This window comes from Solea solea, chromosome 2, assembly GCF_958295425.1.
Source record: "Solea solea chromosome 2, fSolSol10.1, whole genome shotgun sequence".
Taxonomy (NCBI): domain Eukaryota; kingdom Metazoa; phylum Chordata; class Actinopteri; order Pleuronectiformes; family Soleidae; genus Solea; species Solea solea.
This window is the reverse complement of record NC_081135.1, coordinates 28,554,394-28,572,042: the sequence shown is the minus strand read 5'-3', so window position 1 is coordinate 28,572,042 and position 17,649 is coordinate 28,554,394. Positions and strand designations below refer to the sequence as shown.

The 17,649-nt window shown below is 43.0% G+C and overlaps 1 protein-coding gene across 3 annotated transcripts in view; it reads right to left on the bottom strand.

Moving 5' to 3' along the window:
- epha3 (eph receptor A3) overlaps positions 1-16,264 on the bottom strand; it is an 81,948-nt gene extending 65,684 nt beyond the window's left edge. For all 3 annotated transcript variants that reach the window (XM_058615157.1, XM_058615166.1, XM_058615147.1), the window contains exons 1-3: positions 16,080-16,264; positions 9,762-9,826; positions 1,607-2,267 (exon numbers count right to left, since the gene is read on the bottom strand). In XM_058615157.1, the coding sequence (XP_058471140.1) occupies positions 1,607-2,267; positions 9,762-9,826; positions 16,080-16,173 (820 nt within the window). In that variant the 5' untranslated portion in view covers positions 16,174-16,264. The remainder of the gene's footprint in view (positions 1-1,606; positions 2,268-9,761; positions 9,827-16,079) is intronic.
- Between the last annotated feature and the right edge of the window lie 1,385 nt (positions 16,265-17,649).

The window sequence follows — 17,649 nt, the reverse complement described above, 5'->3', positions numbered from 1 at the left end:
GCTACAATAAGTGGGAGTAAGGGAGCTAAAGACGGAGCAGTTACAACACAGTTTTAGCTTTATGTCATTGCGGAACGGCCGCAGCGCAGAGGTGGCTGATGTCTGGCTATCTGGCTTTTGAAGCAGAGCAGGGAGCGCTCTGAAACTGAGAAAAGAGGAGTACATATAGAACGGACCGGACCGCAACATCCTGCCACAACAAAGAGAAAGTGGGGTTTCATGGCACATGCAGCTGGTGCGTCCGTGTCCTGTGCCAAAGCCACGGCGAGTGGGTTTTCTGACGTGATCAAACAAAATATACATAAACACAAACCGGGAAGCATGAAGTAAGTAAACACATATATTATGGTGCATCTATTGTCATTTAACGCAAACTATAATGTGCACTGTACTATTTAAGTCCAAGGCAACGCTGTGAAAACTGGCCTTGTGGGACAAACTACTGTGCAGAGGCCGAAATTTATACTTATAACTGAACACTAATGATTTCCTTTAAGTCCGACTGATGAAAGCTGTTTCACCACCCACAGCCACAGCAGCCAGACGAAGTACATTTAATATTTCACAAGTCGTCTAGTTTCGCTAAATGCACAAAGAAAGCTCCGACATTTTATAACCCATTACATCGTGTTGTCATGGACATGACACAGTATTTAACCTCTGAACCCGGTGGTTGCTCGATCCCAAAGGGGCAGTAAAAGTTGTCAAAGAAAATGTATTCATGTATTTTTTTTTTTTTTTTTTTGTCAAATAAGCTGCGGTGAAATGATGTTGGAAGAAACAAGGTCAATCAATAATCAAAATAGTCAAGTACAATAATCTAGCGGTAAGACGGTGAGCCAGTGTGTCACTCAATAGATGTAGCCTATATTTCTTCTCCGGTGACTAATATTTTGTTTCTCTCAAACAATCGAGCGGCAAAGCCTCAAATCCTCTGCAAAGCGCGTGTGATGATTATGTAGCAGATGGAAAGAAAGTGGACCCACATTTGAAAGCAGTCAGACAAATACTTTTTGACTTTCTCAACCACCTTCAAGGCATGAGCCGATTTTGAGGGGTGAGACTGAGTATCTCCAGACTCCAGTGTCTACCCCACTCATGCCTCCACTGACACCCACGACCACCGCCACAACTATTCCATTATTCACGATCCACTTAAGCCCGATCCTTTCTTCTGCATTATCAGTCCTGTTCTTGCTTCTCTGCTTAAGATCTTCCCATAGCTAATGATGTGTCACGACGAAGATTGCTATTGAATTAGTGAACGCTGAAACCAATAGCTCAAAGAGCCAGATAACCTCGGACACACTCGCACGGATGTAGAAACAACGGCAAACGGGGGATTTTGGGGAAGACTTGAAGGCAGCAGACACCCGCACGCATACACGGATGGAATTTTGACATCAAAGGTTCTTCTCGGGTTGCCAGATATGAACTGTGCCACATCAACAGCATTCACAAACAAACCCCGCATTGTTATCACACACAGCATGAGGATAGAAACACAGTGTGAGAGGTTAGAAATGACACACAACGAAAAAGTAGACAACGGTGTGAGGAAAAAAATAAACTATTAAATGAGTCACTGAAAGAAGTCATGACTTACTTTGGCAGGCGCTGCTTCGCTCCTCGTAACCCGGGTTACACAGACACTTCCCAATAGGTACGAGCCACTCCCCCTCTGTGCTGCAGTACATTCGCGGCGGCTCCTCCTCTTTGGAGTGATTGACACACGAGCCTTTGACTTCAACCAACGACTGCGAGTCCATGGGCACCGTATCGGGGAAGACGGCCAAGTTCTTCACAGTGTGCGGGCACTTCTTAAAGTAAACCCTCACGGAAACTAACGCTACACAGGCGCCCACATCCTGGAACGCCAGATAGAAGCCCTTCTTGGTCATAGGACCCACTTCACGCACCTCAGTGTTGAGCTTGAGGATGCGATCGCCCAGGTCCATTTGGGTGAAGCTCTCATCAGCAGCTATAGTGTCAATCTTAGAGAACTGGTGCTCTCGGAAGTGGGTGCCCTGGTCGTCATCCGTCTCCAGGTAGAGGAGGTTGAAGGTCTCCTTGCAGGTGCCCAGGACCAGTGGGATGGAGTTGCAGTCCCTCAGGGTGAACTTCAGCTCCACATAGATCTTCTGGGCTGACATGCGAGGGATCCAGTTGGTGCGAAGCCAGTTGTTCTGGCTGTACTCCATCACGTTGCACACCTGGAAGGTCCTGATCGGAGTGTAGTGCTCATCCACCCCACTGATCTCTTCCCACTGATGGAGAGAAGGAGAGGTAGAGGACAGGGACAGGGAGTAGGAAGGAAAGAGAGATAAAAGAAATATATATATATATAAAAGAAGGTTAAATGGAAAACAGAGGGGAAACAAAGAAATGATAGGGAGGTGAATGCAATGAAAAAAGTTAGACAAAAGTAAGAGGAGAGAATTTGGAACCAGAGAGAGAGAAAGAGGGGGAGATAGCATTAAGAAAAATAGTTATATCCACCCTGTAAGCATTTACAGATGAATTATTTAGGTTCAGATTCACTCTTGCTGAATACTAAGCATCTAATAAACAGTTAAGGGTGGAAAATGCACACTACCAGATCTCATACAAAATGACTTACATTAATTAAAAGTAAACTTGCAGCCATAGCCAAATTTCCCAGATTAGTGTGGTGAGAAAATATCTCAGAGAAAATGTGTATGTGTATCTCAACACTGCTAAATTGGCACAAAGCCTCCTAATTGCTTTTAAACATTAACAAAATCTCATAGTGTTTTTTCTTTCCCACCCTTTTACTAACATGTTTTGTTTTTCTCTACAAGTGAGGACTTTCAAGCTGCGGTTCTTTGTTATTTGCATCACAGGACTACTGCTACTGAAGGAAATGTGCTCAATCAACTCTAAAACAACAGGAACTATAGGGAATATAGACAGATATGAGTGTATACCAGGAACGTTCGTGTCTATCTTACATTTTCCCTCCACTGGGAGAAAGCAATGAGAGAGGAGAGAAAAAAAAAAAAAAAGTGGGGGTCATTCCTTTTGAATTCAACACAGCGGGAAGACTCATTGATCATACGCTTTGGCTTTGCTGTCCAGGCAAATCAACACTGAATCACAGCGATGATGAATGGGCAAACACCTGAAACACTGGACTCATTGTGGTTAAAAATGACACTCATTAGAATGAATAAATAGGCATAACTGTGTAAATGGATCTATTTCCCCCCCCCCCCCTGTGTGAAAGTCAGAATGGATGTACGCCTGAATGAGCAGCGCTTTCTTCCGAACGAGGGACCGGAGAGTGGATTTAATGCTGCTTTCACACAAGAATGAATGGAAATATAAACCCACGTACACATGCATGTTCACATAAGGCTCATGTGAAGTGTTTAAAGCCTCGTCGCAGGCGGACACAGCAGGTGCTTTCAGCTCAACACAGGAATTAATGAAGAGCTAAGAAAGTGCAGGGTTTTCTATTACATGTTTGCATGCGTGTGTGCGGTAAAGTTAATCTATGAGCGTCCAGTGTTTCGAGGAGCTCTCGGGCTGAAGGATGGCCACTTGCTTTTCATCTCACAGTAGAGTAAATGAAACACTCCTGAGGAGGAGGGGAAGAATGAGCAGGGAAGGGGGAGGAAGAAAAAAAAAAAGAAAAGAGAGAGAGAGAACGTGAAGGAGTCCGTGTGGAAAACAGCAAAAAGGAAGAGACGGAGCAAGAGGAAACTAGAGGGGAGTGATTCCATTGGTGTTTAGTCTCCCCCGTCATGCTTTGCTTAGCGTCACCTCATTCATCAGAGTGTAGTCCAAGCTCTCTGTGGGGCTAACAATAACAGGGGGGGGTAAGTGGACAGAACTGAGTGGGGCTAAATATAGAGACGAAGCCGAAACTTAACATTTCACCTCACTTCACTTGGAAGGTGTAAGAGCCCGAGTTTAATACACGACTGAAAATGATGTGATGACATGCAAAAAGGACACGATGACAGACTCTGACAAAACAGCAAGGCAAGGACGAGATCTCCCCCGGACATTAATGAGGTTGTTGACGTTGCGTTTGATAAGATAATGTACTTACTTGGAGAGAGTGCAAACAGCGTTAACGTGCCCCTGCTTCAGCTTTGCAAACAGTGTATTTGTCTTTGTTGTATAGTTAAACATTTTTCAACCAAGGGTCTCACCTCTCTGTGCAGATGTGACCTGTCACAGCAGCTGCTCACAGAAATGGAAAGGTTTACACGTGGCGCCAAAAAAGAAATGAAAATCCGACACTCGCACCACTGAAGGTGTTGATGCTCAAACCACGCAGCTATTTCTTCTAATATCAGAGCGGCAGAGTTGTCACGGTGCATGAATTCAGTGACTCAGTAAACAAAAAAAGTTGGTTTCCCTTACAATAAATGCATGTTTGTCTTGTAGCATTAAGCACAATTGACATTTTTTCGGGTTATGTTTGACATATTTACTGTTTCTAACCAGAACCACAATCTTTGTTCCCCCCCTGACCTTAGCTGATCTTTTAAATGGTGACTTGTCTCGACATGTATTAGTGAAACACAGCTACTGTGAGAAACTGTATTTCATCAGCACAGCTTTTGTGTCTCTGAGGGGAAAAAAAACAAAACATTTGACACGATTAAAAGTTACTTCTCTTTATACTACCACACATTAAGTCGTCTGGTTGTCTGTCAAGGTCCTGTAAGTGGCTTGGTCACAAAAAGAATGCATTCATTGTTACAGCTCAGAAATGTTGGTCGTCTTTGCGGCAATCGCTCTTTGATCGACGATCTAATGAAAAGCTAAAGAGGATGTAGCAAGTATAAGTGGAGCAGACTTAAGTGTGCGCCCGGCATTGGGTCTGTTTTGTCTCATTATTTCAAGTGCTTCTCCACAGTTTGAGTGGAATGTGGATTTTTTTTTTTTCCTCTCCATTTACTGAACGAATTGTTAGATTTCAGTTTCCCCCTCAAAAAGTTGCCTAAAGTTGCGAGGCATGTACGCTGAAAATACCCCCAAACACAGAGTGAATAAGCAAATTTGTGTGGTTGTGAATCCGGCCAATGATCCACTTACTGTCCTGCTCTCTATATTGTTTAATGCATGCGTGTGCTCTATTGCATGCAGATGTCCGTGCGATCTGCAGCTATGAGATTGTTGTCAAGCACAACAATGCACACTGGGCCAAATCCAAAGTGACTGCGAGTGATGGCTCTCCGCTTTTAAGTCGTATCAGGGCCTGAAATTTCCCAAGCACAAACACACACACACACACAGGGCTCAAAATCAAACCCAGGTGTGTGTGCAAGAGACAAAAAGACCCGAATATGAGCAACGTCTCTGCCAAAGTAAAATGAGACCTCCATCTATGCTGTAAGGATCCCACTCTGGAAGATAGCGTCTTTTACATGGAGTTACCCTCCGCACCCTCAACTCAAAACATTACAGCACGAAAAATAAAGTCCTACAACCTTGAATCACTTACTTGGGTTTAGTCAGCCAAGGGCTGTTTTATCTGTCCTTCACTAGAAAAGAGAGTAGGAAAAGAGCGGAAATAAAGGGATAATATCTTAATGCTATAACCCGTATGGGTTAGTGAGGAGACTGCAACACACTCTCTGGGTTCTGTGGAGCTACCATTTTCATGACTTCTATCTAACACTCTCTGGAAACTTTGCTAAGAGCAGAGGCAACTCCCTGTGGGACTGTGTGGAGCTGTTTGTGTGTCAACCAGGATAAATAACAGAATAAAGTGAGCAGCCAGCCCCTTGTTTCTCTCCAGGGGGGCGTAACTCACCTCTCCCTGCCCTCTAATTGATATATAACAACACTAAGACCCTACACCAGTACTTGTGAACTCTGACCCCGTCCGGCCCTTGATGGTCACAGCTGGGGCACGGTTTGGTGTGACCTTGTCCCCCGGTTTCTCTGATCTGTGCTGTAGGTAGGCGCATCGGCTAAAGGGACAGTAAAATGGACGGTGGGTAACTTGATCCGCAGAAGACATTAAAATGACTGCAACAGGCACGTCTCAGAATCACCGAGTCGGCATACCAGGTCACCCACTTCAAAGAGATGCAGGTCAATGGGAGTTACGTTGATGGACCAGTATAGGGCAACAATGCATTTAGACCGACTCGTGTTTTAGGGGCACAAGATTGAAAAAAGGAGCATGTCGTTTTTCCAAAGTCTAACAATAACACGTTTATTTCTTTGTAAACAGGATCTGAACTGCATTGCAGCGATGCCAACACATCCCTAAATCATTAAAGATAAAAAAAAAAAACGAATGCCAGATCTACATTAGAACAATACTTAGCGGGGTAATTTGATCTACGTTGTAAAAATAAAAAGGAACAAATTAAATATGTTACATTAAAATGCGTCCGTAATAGCTCTGTATGGAGAGGGCTATAGATCTAAAAAGTGGAGAGTCCACAGCAAGTACGGGGGGGCCAGCGTACGCTTTGGGTTCCGCGGAGGTCATAGTGGTCACAGACTCAACAACTGCAGCATATCAGTCACATTTCATCAGCCCGCTCGTACCAAAGGGAAACCACACACTTCATACTTCCTCATAACCCCCATTCCTCCAGTTTTCCAAGCGCTCCGAGCCTTGTCAATATGCTTCTGCTTAAGAACACTGTGCAACAACTGCTGGAGGACAGTGGAAAAAGAGGAGTTTACTGACTGTACTGAGGTCTAATGTTTTGTTTGTCGGGAAATGTACGATTGGGATTTATTTCCCTGTATTGAAACTGCATTTTTGATGCGATTTTTGGACACGTTTTGATGCACGTTTGCTTGGAAAGAACGGACATGACACAGTAGATGTCCTCCTGCTCTCCCTTTGGTCTTTGGTCCCTTATTTAGGCCTGTTGGACTTCTCTGTACGCTCCCACTTTCTGGGTGGCAATATACTGATCTAGCTGATTTCATAGACAGTGTGGCAGCAAAGCACAGGAGACTTTAAAAGCTCTTGGGCGACTAAAGAAGTTGAACCGGCGGGTCTGAATTCTCAAAGAAAAGAAAAGCTGGCTGACTGAAGTAGTGGACCAATTCCAGAATATGAAAAGACATGCACATGTGCCCCCACCACCCTCCTCCACCTCCTCCTCCTCCTCTAACTCCTCCGGACCTGTGAATTGGAATGTGAAATGTGAATGTGCGCGCGATAAATACTACTCATTATTCCCGGGCACTATATTCAGAGATCACATGCTGTGTCTGCAGGTTTTGTTTATATAGGTTAAGCCTCTTCATAGTGACACAACAGTTCAGTCACTTCCATTTTAACCGAGCTCACGGGTGACTTATGCAATCCTGAGAACAGGCCAAGTACTGCAAAGACATTTTTTTATGCCACATAGGATGACTATTGAGCAGCTCCACTGACTTCAAATGCCTATTCAAGCCTATATATCTACATACTAAGCTTTTTTATTCTGTAAAATCCTGAGTTTTTAATTGATTCTCAAGCATTAATTCTATTTGAATGCAGAGCCAGTGTCTGTGGCGTTGTTCGTGTGTTGCTAAAGAATGCTTTCAGAGCATGCAGGAATGTAATCTTTAGCACTCTTTAGTCTGTGGTGAAGGACTAAGCTCCCTGGACAGTGTGCACAGCAATCAGCCAGCTGCCCAGACAGATAAAATGATATCTGCATCACACACAGACACACACAGACACACACAGACACACAAACAAACATGCCAGTCAGTTGTTCCAGAGTGAACATACTTGCTTACATACTAAGCTGTTAATTTGCTCTCACCAGAGTGTCCCAGAAGAGCAATAGCAGTGGCCTCTCCATCAATGTAAACTCTGTTTTTGTGTGTGCGTGATTGTGTTTGTGTGTGTGTGTGTAAACTCAGCACCACTGCCACATTATGAGAAATTATTTGTGAGCAGCAGTCTCTCAGGGCAGGCTGCTTATCGGAGCGCAGTCAGTGGATGACGTGAGTAATTACAGATGATTCACCTTGAGGACTTGATCATCAGCAATATCTTTCTCCGTGTGTCTCCCTCAATCATCCTTTCTTGCCCTTCTTCTCCTCCTCTATTCTCTCATCCTCCCCCCCCCTCTCTCTCTCACCCTTTTCATCCTTTTCCCTTTCACTCCGTCTCCCCTCTTTTGATCCTGTCCTATCCTGTCTCCCCCGCTCTCTGAAGTCATTCTCGTCTAAAAGTGACATTGGCTGCGACTCCTGCAGCATTTTTTATGAATTGTACAATCACACGCTTTTCTTCTGAACTTGTTCAAAGCAAATACCTTGAAATGAAGCAGACCTCACTGCACACACTCCATAAGCTCTGGCACACATGCCGTTGGCCAATGATGGATCAGGTCTGCAGTATTGATATTTATTTTCCTACTTGCTCACACGTGAACAACATCTATCAGTGCAACATCGTTTTCTCCCTTCCAGTGGTCACGCAGTTGTCCTGTATCCTGTTATTGTTTCTGGACTAAATGCATTTTGAATAGCCTGCAGTTTTTTTTCCTTTAGCCATTTTTTTTTTTTTTTCATTGTGGTTCAACCTCCTAAAGAAAGTGAGCCTTTTGAGGGTGCCAGTGCTGTATATGGCTGAGGGAAACGAAGTTTGGCAGCTCTGTAGAACAAATGACTGGATTACCTTAAGCCACTGCCAAGGAGTAATTCTAACACTTAATAAAGGAAAAAGAGGAAGTGTGCTCTGTGTGCTATGTGTGCACATGCATGTGTGTGAATGTGTGTACTACTATTTTCTGGCATAAATACTCAACTTGTCAGGCCCCGGTAGTCCTCATGGAAACCAGAACCTGCTCCAAATGAGGCAGGCACTTCTTTTCCAAGGAACTAAGTTCAGGGCTAAGATTTGAATTGTGGTTAAGTTAAGGTTAGAGTTTGGCATTAACTGGTTAACATTGTGTTCAGGCTGTCCAAAGGAATTGAAGCCAATGCGGTGTCTTAAGAAGAGTAGTTGTGCAAACCTGTGTGTGTGTGTGTGTCAGTGGGCCAGCCCTGAGGCACAGTAGTCCAACTACTTAGACAAATAAACACAGTGAGAGCCCACTGACGGGACTTCATATCAGAGGGGGGCTGCTGACAAATGAGGCTGCATGAAATTTTTTTTTTTTTTTTTTTTTTTTTGAATCTGAAAGTCGGTAAACTGCAGCACATAAACACATCTTTAAAAGGTTTTGTATAGACTTTTGACACTGAAGAGCGGGTATATAGGAGTTATTAGAAACTGTATTGACGCTCTGGGACAGACGGAATGAGATGACGCAAATATAGCAAAACTAATGTATTAACAGGTTAAAAAAAAAGTTTAGAGTAAAATGTAAAATGCTACCTCTTGTTGATGTGATATTCACAAAAAAAAAAGGCGGGGCTAAGCTTATCAACACTCTCATACGGATGCTTTTGTGCCCACGACCTAAAATCCCTTAATCTTTATTCAAACACGCACACGTTCAAATACTCGTACCCCCGCAAATGCACACAAGTACATTTTCCCTTAAGCATCTTGACCATATGGCAAGCTCCACATGCTTAACCTTTGACCTGTGAGAAGGAGAATGGACAAAAAAAAAAACATCTCCAGTCAATCTGCACTTGCCTCATTGGGTCAACATGACACAGTGAGAACCACAGGAGTTTGAAAGTACTGAAGTGGTGTGGGCGGGAGCCCACATTCAGCTCATGTCGCTGCATCTGTCTCCAAAATGTAAGCATATTAAAAGATGATGCGGGTAAATATAAAGATGGTAAATACTCACCCCATGCGATGGGTAGGAAATCCATCTTAACTCCCCCTGGCTTGCTTTGGAATCTAACAGGTTAACTGGGGAGAGGAAGAGAAAGAGAACATTTAAGAGTCTAGTTCTTGTTAGCCCCAATTAGCCCTCATCTAATCCCACGGGACGGAGCACCAACCTCAAAGAACCATGACACTATTTACTCAGCTGTCACACACACACAGAAACCATATATCCCATGTTAACCAACAGTGTGAGCTGGCTGTCTTGTCTTGCTGTGTATAGCATTAAAGCAGGCGTTGGCTGGGTTTATTGGCGACATCGCAAATATCCTGAGGATGCGTTGATCCACAGTGGAGCCAAGATTTCAAAAACCACAGCAAGAAGTGATTTTCCTTTCTCTTTTTTTTTCATGCTTTTGACCCCTCTTGACCTGCGCCCTTAAGAAGCCACACATACACCCACGATGAATGGATTGTAACCAGGTGAGGCTGGAGAAGTATTAAATCTAAACTCTGATGTAACGGCCAGTGTCAGAGGTGGTCAGAAATCCAATTGGGTTCATAGAAAACCAAACAGAAATCAATCTATAACGAATGGAAATGCAATTTGATGTGTGCCGCCTGCCAAAAACTCACTCATTTTAAACAGAAAACAGGACGGAGAGAAGGGAGTCCATGTCAGACAGAAGAAATGTGAAAAAGAGAACACAATAAGAACAACAAACTCCATTAGCGAGACATCATCGTGAAAGTCGAGCTCTCGGTTCAGCCAGAGGGCTTTCATATGGTGACCTTTATCGTGCCAAAGCAGCAGTCGTGTCAGTGCAACATTCTCAGAGTCAATAGCACTAACTGCGCCGTCATTGCCGCCCTCCTCCTCCTCCTCCTCCTCCTCCTCCTCCTCGGGACACGTTCTCATGTACAAGCAGAGAGGAGAGTACAGGTGACTTTTATGCACACATGAATGGATTCTGCACAGCAACCCATGATGTGAGCATGTGAGCGGAATCAACTCTGACACACAGCATCTTCCCTAAGCACCGAGAAAAAAATAAATAAGCTATGGCATTTTCTATTCTTAGTATTTACACATGGCTCTGGCGTGAATGATTGTCATTGAATACACCTGTCAGTATGGGCTGTGACATACTGACAGATGGGCGATGGGCGCGGAATGTGGAGGCTGCTTTATGCTCTATAGATTCCCACTTCAGCCGATGTTAGTGACACAACAGGCGTTACTGTGACTACGGATAAAAACAGCAGAAATGATCGGTAATGGATAACTAATAGATTAGTTTTAAAATTGTATATCTTGAGTTTGTATTGTGTCTGCGGCTCACACTACACACAAACATCTGTACAACTACGAGAGAACATACTTAACTGGGAAAGTTTATGAGAAAGTAAGGCCCTGCAGCTGTAAATGTATTCACAGTGAAAATGTGAAGAATACAATCACCATTTTGTCTCAGTATTGGACAGTATTGTTCATTATAGACCAATGTGACACAATGAAAACAGGTTTTTACTCCTCAAAAGCACTTCATTATGAACTAATTGTTGTTTTACGGTATAGTATAACAGCATATCAGGTTGGTTTTCTTCAAGGAAGTTTGATAATTATCAGTGAACGGGCCCAAAAAAAAACTAATCAAAACAGAGCAGCACATGAAAGCAGGGGAAAGCAAGAAGACCCACACAAAGTGAGACTTATTATGAAATTCCAGGCTCACAAAAGCTAAATGGAGGCTCACCTGAGCTGCAGCCAGTGGAACGCCACTCAGCCAGTTGACTGGCAGTAGACACATTCCTATTAGAGTCTAATGAAGCTATCTGTATATGTCAGATAATAGCAGCTCAGCATCCAGGACCATTGCTTCCAATTTACATTTCTCAACGAGCCGGGCCCACCACTCAAATTGAGCCGAGCGGAGGAATTTGAGAGCAGAAAATTAGATGGCTCTCATATCGCAAAGGAGGGGAGAGAAAAAAAAAAGAAAAGCCCCCTCCAGCTGCACTCGGGCTGAGGGAGTCGGCACCAACACATGCACACGAGAACACATGCACATGCCCACGCGCACAAACGCATGCACTGTGCAAACGTACACAGACACATGCCGAAGGATGAATCCCCATCCAAGACACAAGGCAAGTAAACACGTGGACGGACCACAAGGATGCAGACACAGGAAAAAACACACCAACGTATACGTGCATTCACGCACTATGGAGGAAAAACACACATGCGCACTGAGTCAGTCACAAAATAAACCCAGACACTGTTTCATGCTTCTCTCCCCCTCTTCATACACATGCTCTCACACACTCACACATGCACACACACACACACACACAGTCAGTCAGTCAGTCATAGTGAGCTACCATCAGCCAAGCATATTGTCCCTGCCCCATCAGGGAGTGCCTCTAAACGGGAACTAGGAGTATTAATAGCAAACTGAGTCAGTCTGTCTGGGAGGGAGCAAAACATCAGAGAGGTAGGTACAGGTGAATCAATTACAGTATATGACTCATACCTATGGGCCACAATCTCTTCCTCTATCACACACACGCACATATTCCCATGCAGCATTCTTGGTGAGGACACTTATAGCCTAATCCTTAGCCTAAACCAAATTATAACCCTAAAACCAGGTCTTAACCCCCCAAAAAAGCCCTTTAACGATGACAAAATGTCCTTACTTTCACAAATGTCCTCACTCACCATAGTTTAAACATTGTTCAGTGCTCACAAAGACACACACACACGCACATCTCGACCCCAATGAAACGGCACAGACAACACAATGCCACAGCCAGGCAGAGCGTCCTGCAACTTTAATCTGATGGGTCACAACTAACCACCAAACCCATGTGCACCGGTAAAGACCATGCAGCACAGGATTTGAACGTCTAGGTTAACCTTAATTTTTTCTCAAATATGATGAAAGAAATGTGTACATGGAATTGTACTCTCTTAGCCTTAGATACAGTTAAAATATTGGATGAGAAGAGAAGCTATCAGTAAGAAATTTAGTCATAGAATATAACAAGAATAGAATAGAATAGAATAGAATAGAATAGAATAGAAGTGTCCCTTCTAATAGTGAACAAAGTGGGTTGCTGTGTTTGCAGCCTGGCTCTCTGGCTGTGTGCATGTGGAGGTTGTCAGACCGCAGTGCAGGCAACTTGTGTCTGTGTTAAAGGGTGAAGTGTTCACCTCCCTTTATGAATTATTCAAGTGCAGAGTCGCTCTGTCTGATGCTGCTATAGCCCAACCCCTCTGCCCCATTCCTCTTTCCTTCTTTCCTTCTTTCAACACAACTACACTTCAGTTTATTCCTGCACTCACACCAACACCTCAATAATTACATCACACACTATAATTCCCCATCTGTGCACGTAAGCAGTTCAGTATCAATACGCATCAACACTTAATGACACTCACTGAAAATCAAATCAACCTGCTGTGAAAATGGAGGATATCCACTCTCGACCCTCACGTTAGGACACATACGTGTTGTCAGTATTTAATATAAGGGATTTTACTTTTAAACTCGTGTGTAAGTGAGCTCATTTCCACAACACGAGTGAAAAATACCGTCGCTCACTAACGCCGGGACATCCCAGCGGGAACAGCAGCGGCGGCTCTGCGGGCCAAAGCCTCCCCACCGCGGGCTAAAAATACCAGAGGCCTCCCGACGCCCCGCAGCGGGTCACACTCAGCTCAGCAACATCAACCTTCAAGTTTCTGTTTCTGGTGTTCTTGTACTTTTACTTTTACTTTTTTTTTTTTCAATTAAGTGTTAAAAAAAAGAAAAAAGAAAGAACACATCAGTGTCTCTCATGATGTCAAGCAGTGTCTCTTCCTAGTCAAATTATTCTATACTGTGACATATGAGCATGTCAAAAACATGTATTTAAAATAAATAAATAATTCTAAATAAATATATTATTATTATTTATTTTTTAAAAATCTCATTTACATTATAGGTCTGTAATTATTGTTCATTAAGTCCCTAACTTGCTCCGTTATTGACTAAAATGACCTGTAAACGAATTCACAGCACTTTATTTTAGGGCCATCAAATTTAAACTTTACACACAGAGATCTATAGTCAGCACTGTTATTTAATTATTATTATTATTATTATTATAATATATATATATATATTTATATATATAATCTGCTGATTAAGATAAACAAAAACAACTCCACAGACCTTCATCAGACCTCAAGTAGAAAACTTGTGAAAAGAACTGAGAACGAGGGATGGAAAGAAAGAAAGGTTGGTGATATATTAATGATCACACACTCACGAGTGTGTCACTAACTATCGAACATGTCATTTATAAACTTTCCCCACAATCAAAAGACACGTGAGTGTAACTTTTCATCTTAAAAAGCCTCGATCACTTTCAGTGTATTTGTTAGTTTGCTCCATAAAGACAAATATTCGTCATTTATTTATTCATCAGTGTGTTTATATTCCTCTAATCCGCTCCGTGACAACAACGTCACTCTTTACAGCAACTGTTAATATCATGACCTGCATATGTTAACTGCAGCCCAATCTTTTGTTTGAGCAGATATTGTATTTTTTTATTTTTTTTAAAGTTGACTGATTGTGAGTTTTTTGTTGTTTTAATTTGTCTCTCTCTCTCTCTCTCTCTCTCTCTCTCTCTCGCACACACACGAAGACACACACAGGCCTACACACTCACCACTCTCCAGCTCTGCTTGTACATTTTAATAAGCAATATTACATCTTCTCAATTATATAACAAACGAAAGTTTCTCGAAGCAAAAGTGAATCCTGGCAGAAGGCCTCGATGACCTTGACTCAAAACTCGATATTCCAGGCAAACTTTAATTCCCCCTTCTCCCAAATTCTCCCTTCGTGTGATAAATCAACTCTTCCATCAGTTTCTCCCTCTCACACACACAACTTTAAAGATAGGTGATTTTAAGAAGAAAGTTGAGATTTAAACTTCTCAGAGTAAGTGGCAACTTTAAAAAAGGTAGTATGGTGCATGAAAAAAAAGAAAGAAAACAACAGTGTGACGCAGGTCGACGGTGATAAAGACAGAAACTCAATGGAAACAACAATTGTTTCTCTCAGATCTGCTCCTCTCTTCTCCTCTGACGCGGCCTGTTGACCAAAACTTTTCAAACTCATCCTTTAAACTTACGTTCAAGTTTGTCTCTGCGCAATGAAGTTGTTCATACACCAAGTAGTTGATTAAAAAGGGGTCTATAAACATATATTATGTGACTATTCCATTTATTTCTTTATTTATGCCAGTATGAAAGTATAAACTGTAACTGTGATGTCAGTTTTTGGACAGTGTGATGCAAATCTTGTCTTAAATGTATCCTGTCTGCAGTTTGGTGCTTTAACCAAAGCACGTTCAGCACAGTTCGACTTTCCCTTTTACTTTGACCCCGCTACAAAAACACGTCGACCTTCTTCTTCTTTTTTTTATTTTAATAACTGAGAGAGTTAAATGAAGAACAGGAGGAGACCGTTTCACTGGTTTCCAGCGCAGTTTCACGTGGTTGAAGCGGAGCGTCTGTCTGTCTGTCTGTCTGTCATATTCTGACGCGTTTCTAAACACGAGTTACTCTGGAAATAACGGTGATTAAAATCGTGACATGACATATCGCACGTAAATAAAAACTATATCCATTTCCACAAAGAGAAGAATCGTGATCATCCGACTAACAGGATCGTCTTAGAGACTTAAGTGGCACAAAAGTCAACAGGGTTTGTTTTTGGATCAAAAATCATGAAGAGAGACATCCACGTTTTTACGCACTTTCCAAAACGCGTTCATCCTCCATTTATTGCCCGTAAATCTGTGCGACTGCGTGTGTCTAACTGGGGCGTCTACCCCAAATGGATTCTTGGATAAAACAGAGCCGCATGAAGCTCGCAGGGAAACACAGTCAGTCGAGTTTCTAGAAATCTTTTCGCCGCGTAATAACTCCGCATCATGCGCCTTTTGGAAACGGTGTCCCTCCAAACGCATGTTTATTTTCATAGTTGTAGTTCGGGGACAGAGATTAAATCCGACATCAGGCTCGAGCTCCTGCGTGGATGGATCCCTTTCCAAGTTTCATTCCCAGCTTTTGCGTGCGCGTGATCAGACAGCGGCTCTCGCGGACTGTGTCGGTCTCACCTCCATGAACTTTGGCTCATGTTGTTATCTGGACAGGTAAAATGTGCGGCGAGCGCACAGCCGGCCGGACCCGTAACGCATTCACACACACGAACACATGAGCGTGCGCGCACGCAGAATTACACATGTCGGGCAGAGCGGAGAGTTTCCTTACCTTCGTTCGGGGGGTAGATGACGGGAAACGCGGGGATAACGCAGGACAACAAAAGAGATACAAAGAAAAGGAGTGATCGCGAAGTGCAATCCATGGCGGCGGATCAGAGGTACATAACTCCATGAAGCCACTGACTGATCTGAGAGCGTCTTCTCTCCACGCAGCTTTCTCTCTCCCTCTCCCTCTCCCTCTCTCACTCAGGCAGTCTCCCTCCGGCTGGAGCAGTTTTCCGCTGGGTCCTACAGAGTCCGACACACAGCAAGTTCACCACAGGTCAGTTTCAGACCTGTTTCCTCGGGCTTCTTCTTCTTCTCATGTCAAACTCAGACATGCAGCATATTTTACAGCCCCCTTTCAATCCAAAAAGTGTAATTTGAATAACCAACATGGGGAACACCGTCTGAGAATAACTCCATCTCGAGACACAAAAAATATGTCCCTCTCACCGGCTCCTGTAATAATTCTGTCACATTTTAACCTACTCTTTTTCCACTCTCTGTGTTTTCTCTGCTTTATTCTTCCAGGAAGTTAGTCAAATAATAAAGTTATATGGTTTGGTATTTAAAAGGAAATATGTGACCTGCTGGTCCAGCAGTTTCACTTCGGGTTTATTTAGGCCAGTGGAAGTACTGTACAGCAGATGAATCCAGGACCTACAGGCCTTTAGAACAACAGAGTGTAAATCAAATGTACTTTTTTTTTTTTATGTCTTTGCTTGAACACCGCAGAGGGAGAGCCAACAAGAACCTGATGTTTTTAATAAAACAGGCGAAAGCTGTGCGGGATTTTTTCGTTCATGCATGCGGAACGACTTGGTTTTTTATTTGGGACGGAGGAGCGACCGGTGCAAACCCATTTGCTTTAAATCTGAAAGTTGGATCGGGTCGACAGGATCCTGTCAACTTTGGAAGAAGCTTGGATGTTTGGAACAAATGCAGCGTGTACAGTAGTTTGTTTGTTTTTATTTTATAATGTAGCGTTTGAAAGGCATAAGAAGAAGCACTTTTATTTCATAGTTAGCTGCTAGGAAAGGGAATATTGAAAATATTACAACTTTTACTTCATATATAATTTACGATAACGTGAAGCAAAACACAGACAATTTCATTTTCTATATGTTGGAGGGATTGCCAACTCAAGGCCAAAGTTACATGTGTGTGTGTATGATTATATTTGGGTCTGTCCTGACACCACAATACTTGCAAACTGAAATGGTGGCAGTGTAATGTCAGGGCCCTCACTGGGATGCCAGCTGTTGTGGTGGTGGGGGGTTGAAGGCTGGAGGTTGGGAAGGCATCCGACGTATGGGAAAAGTTCAACAACACGGTGCACACCGAGGCCAACGACGCGGTTCCACTCTGACTTGTATAGAAAACTATTACAAAATGCAAGTTCACACCCAGTGAGGAAGTGATATTTGTGTTTAAAACAATACAAAATCAATGTAAAATTGCCCTCATGCTACTGCATTTCCTAGAGATAGTCTTCTATTTTTTAAATATCCTTTTATTTTTGTGTTTTGTATGAAAAAAATAGCATAAAACAAATGATCAAATTAAGGAACAATGTG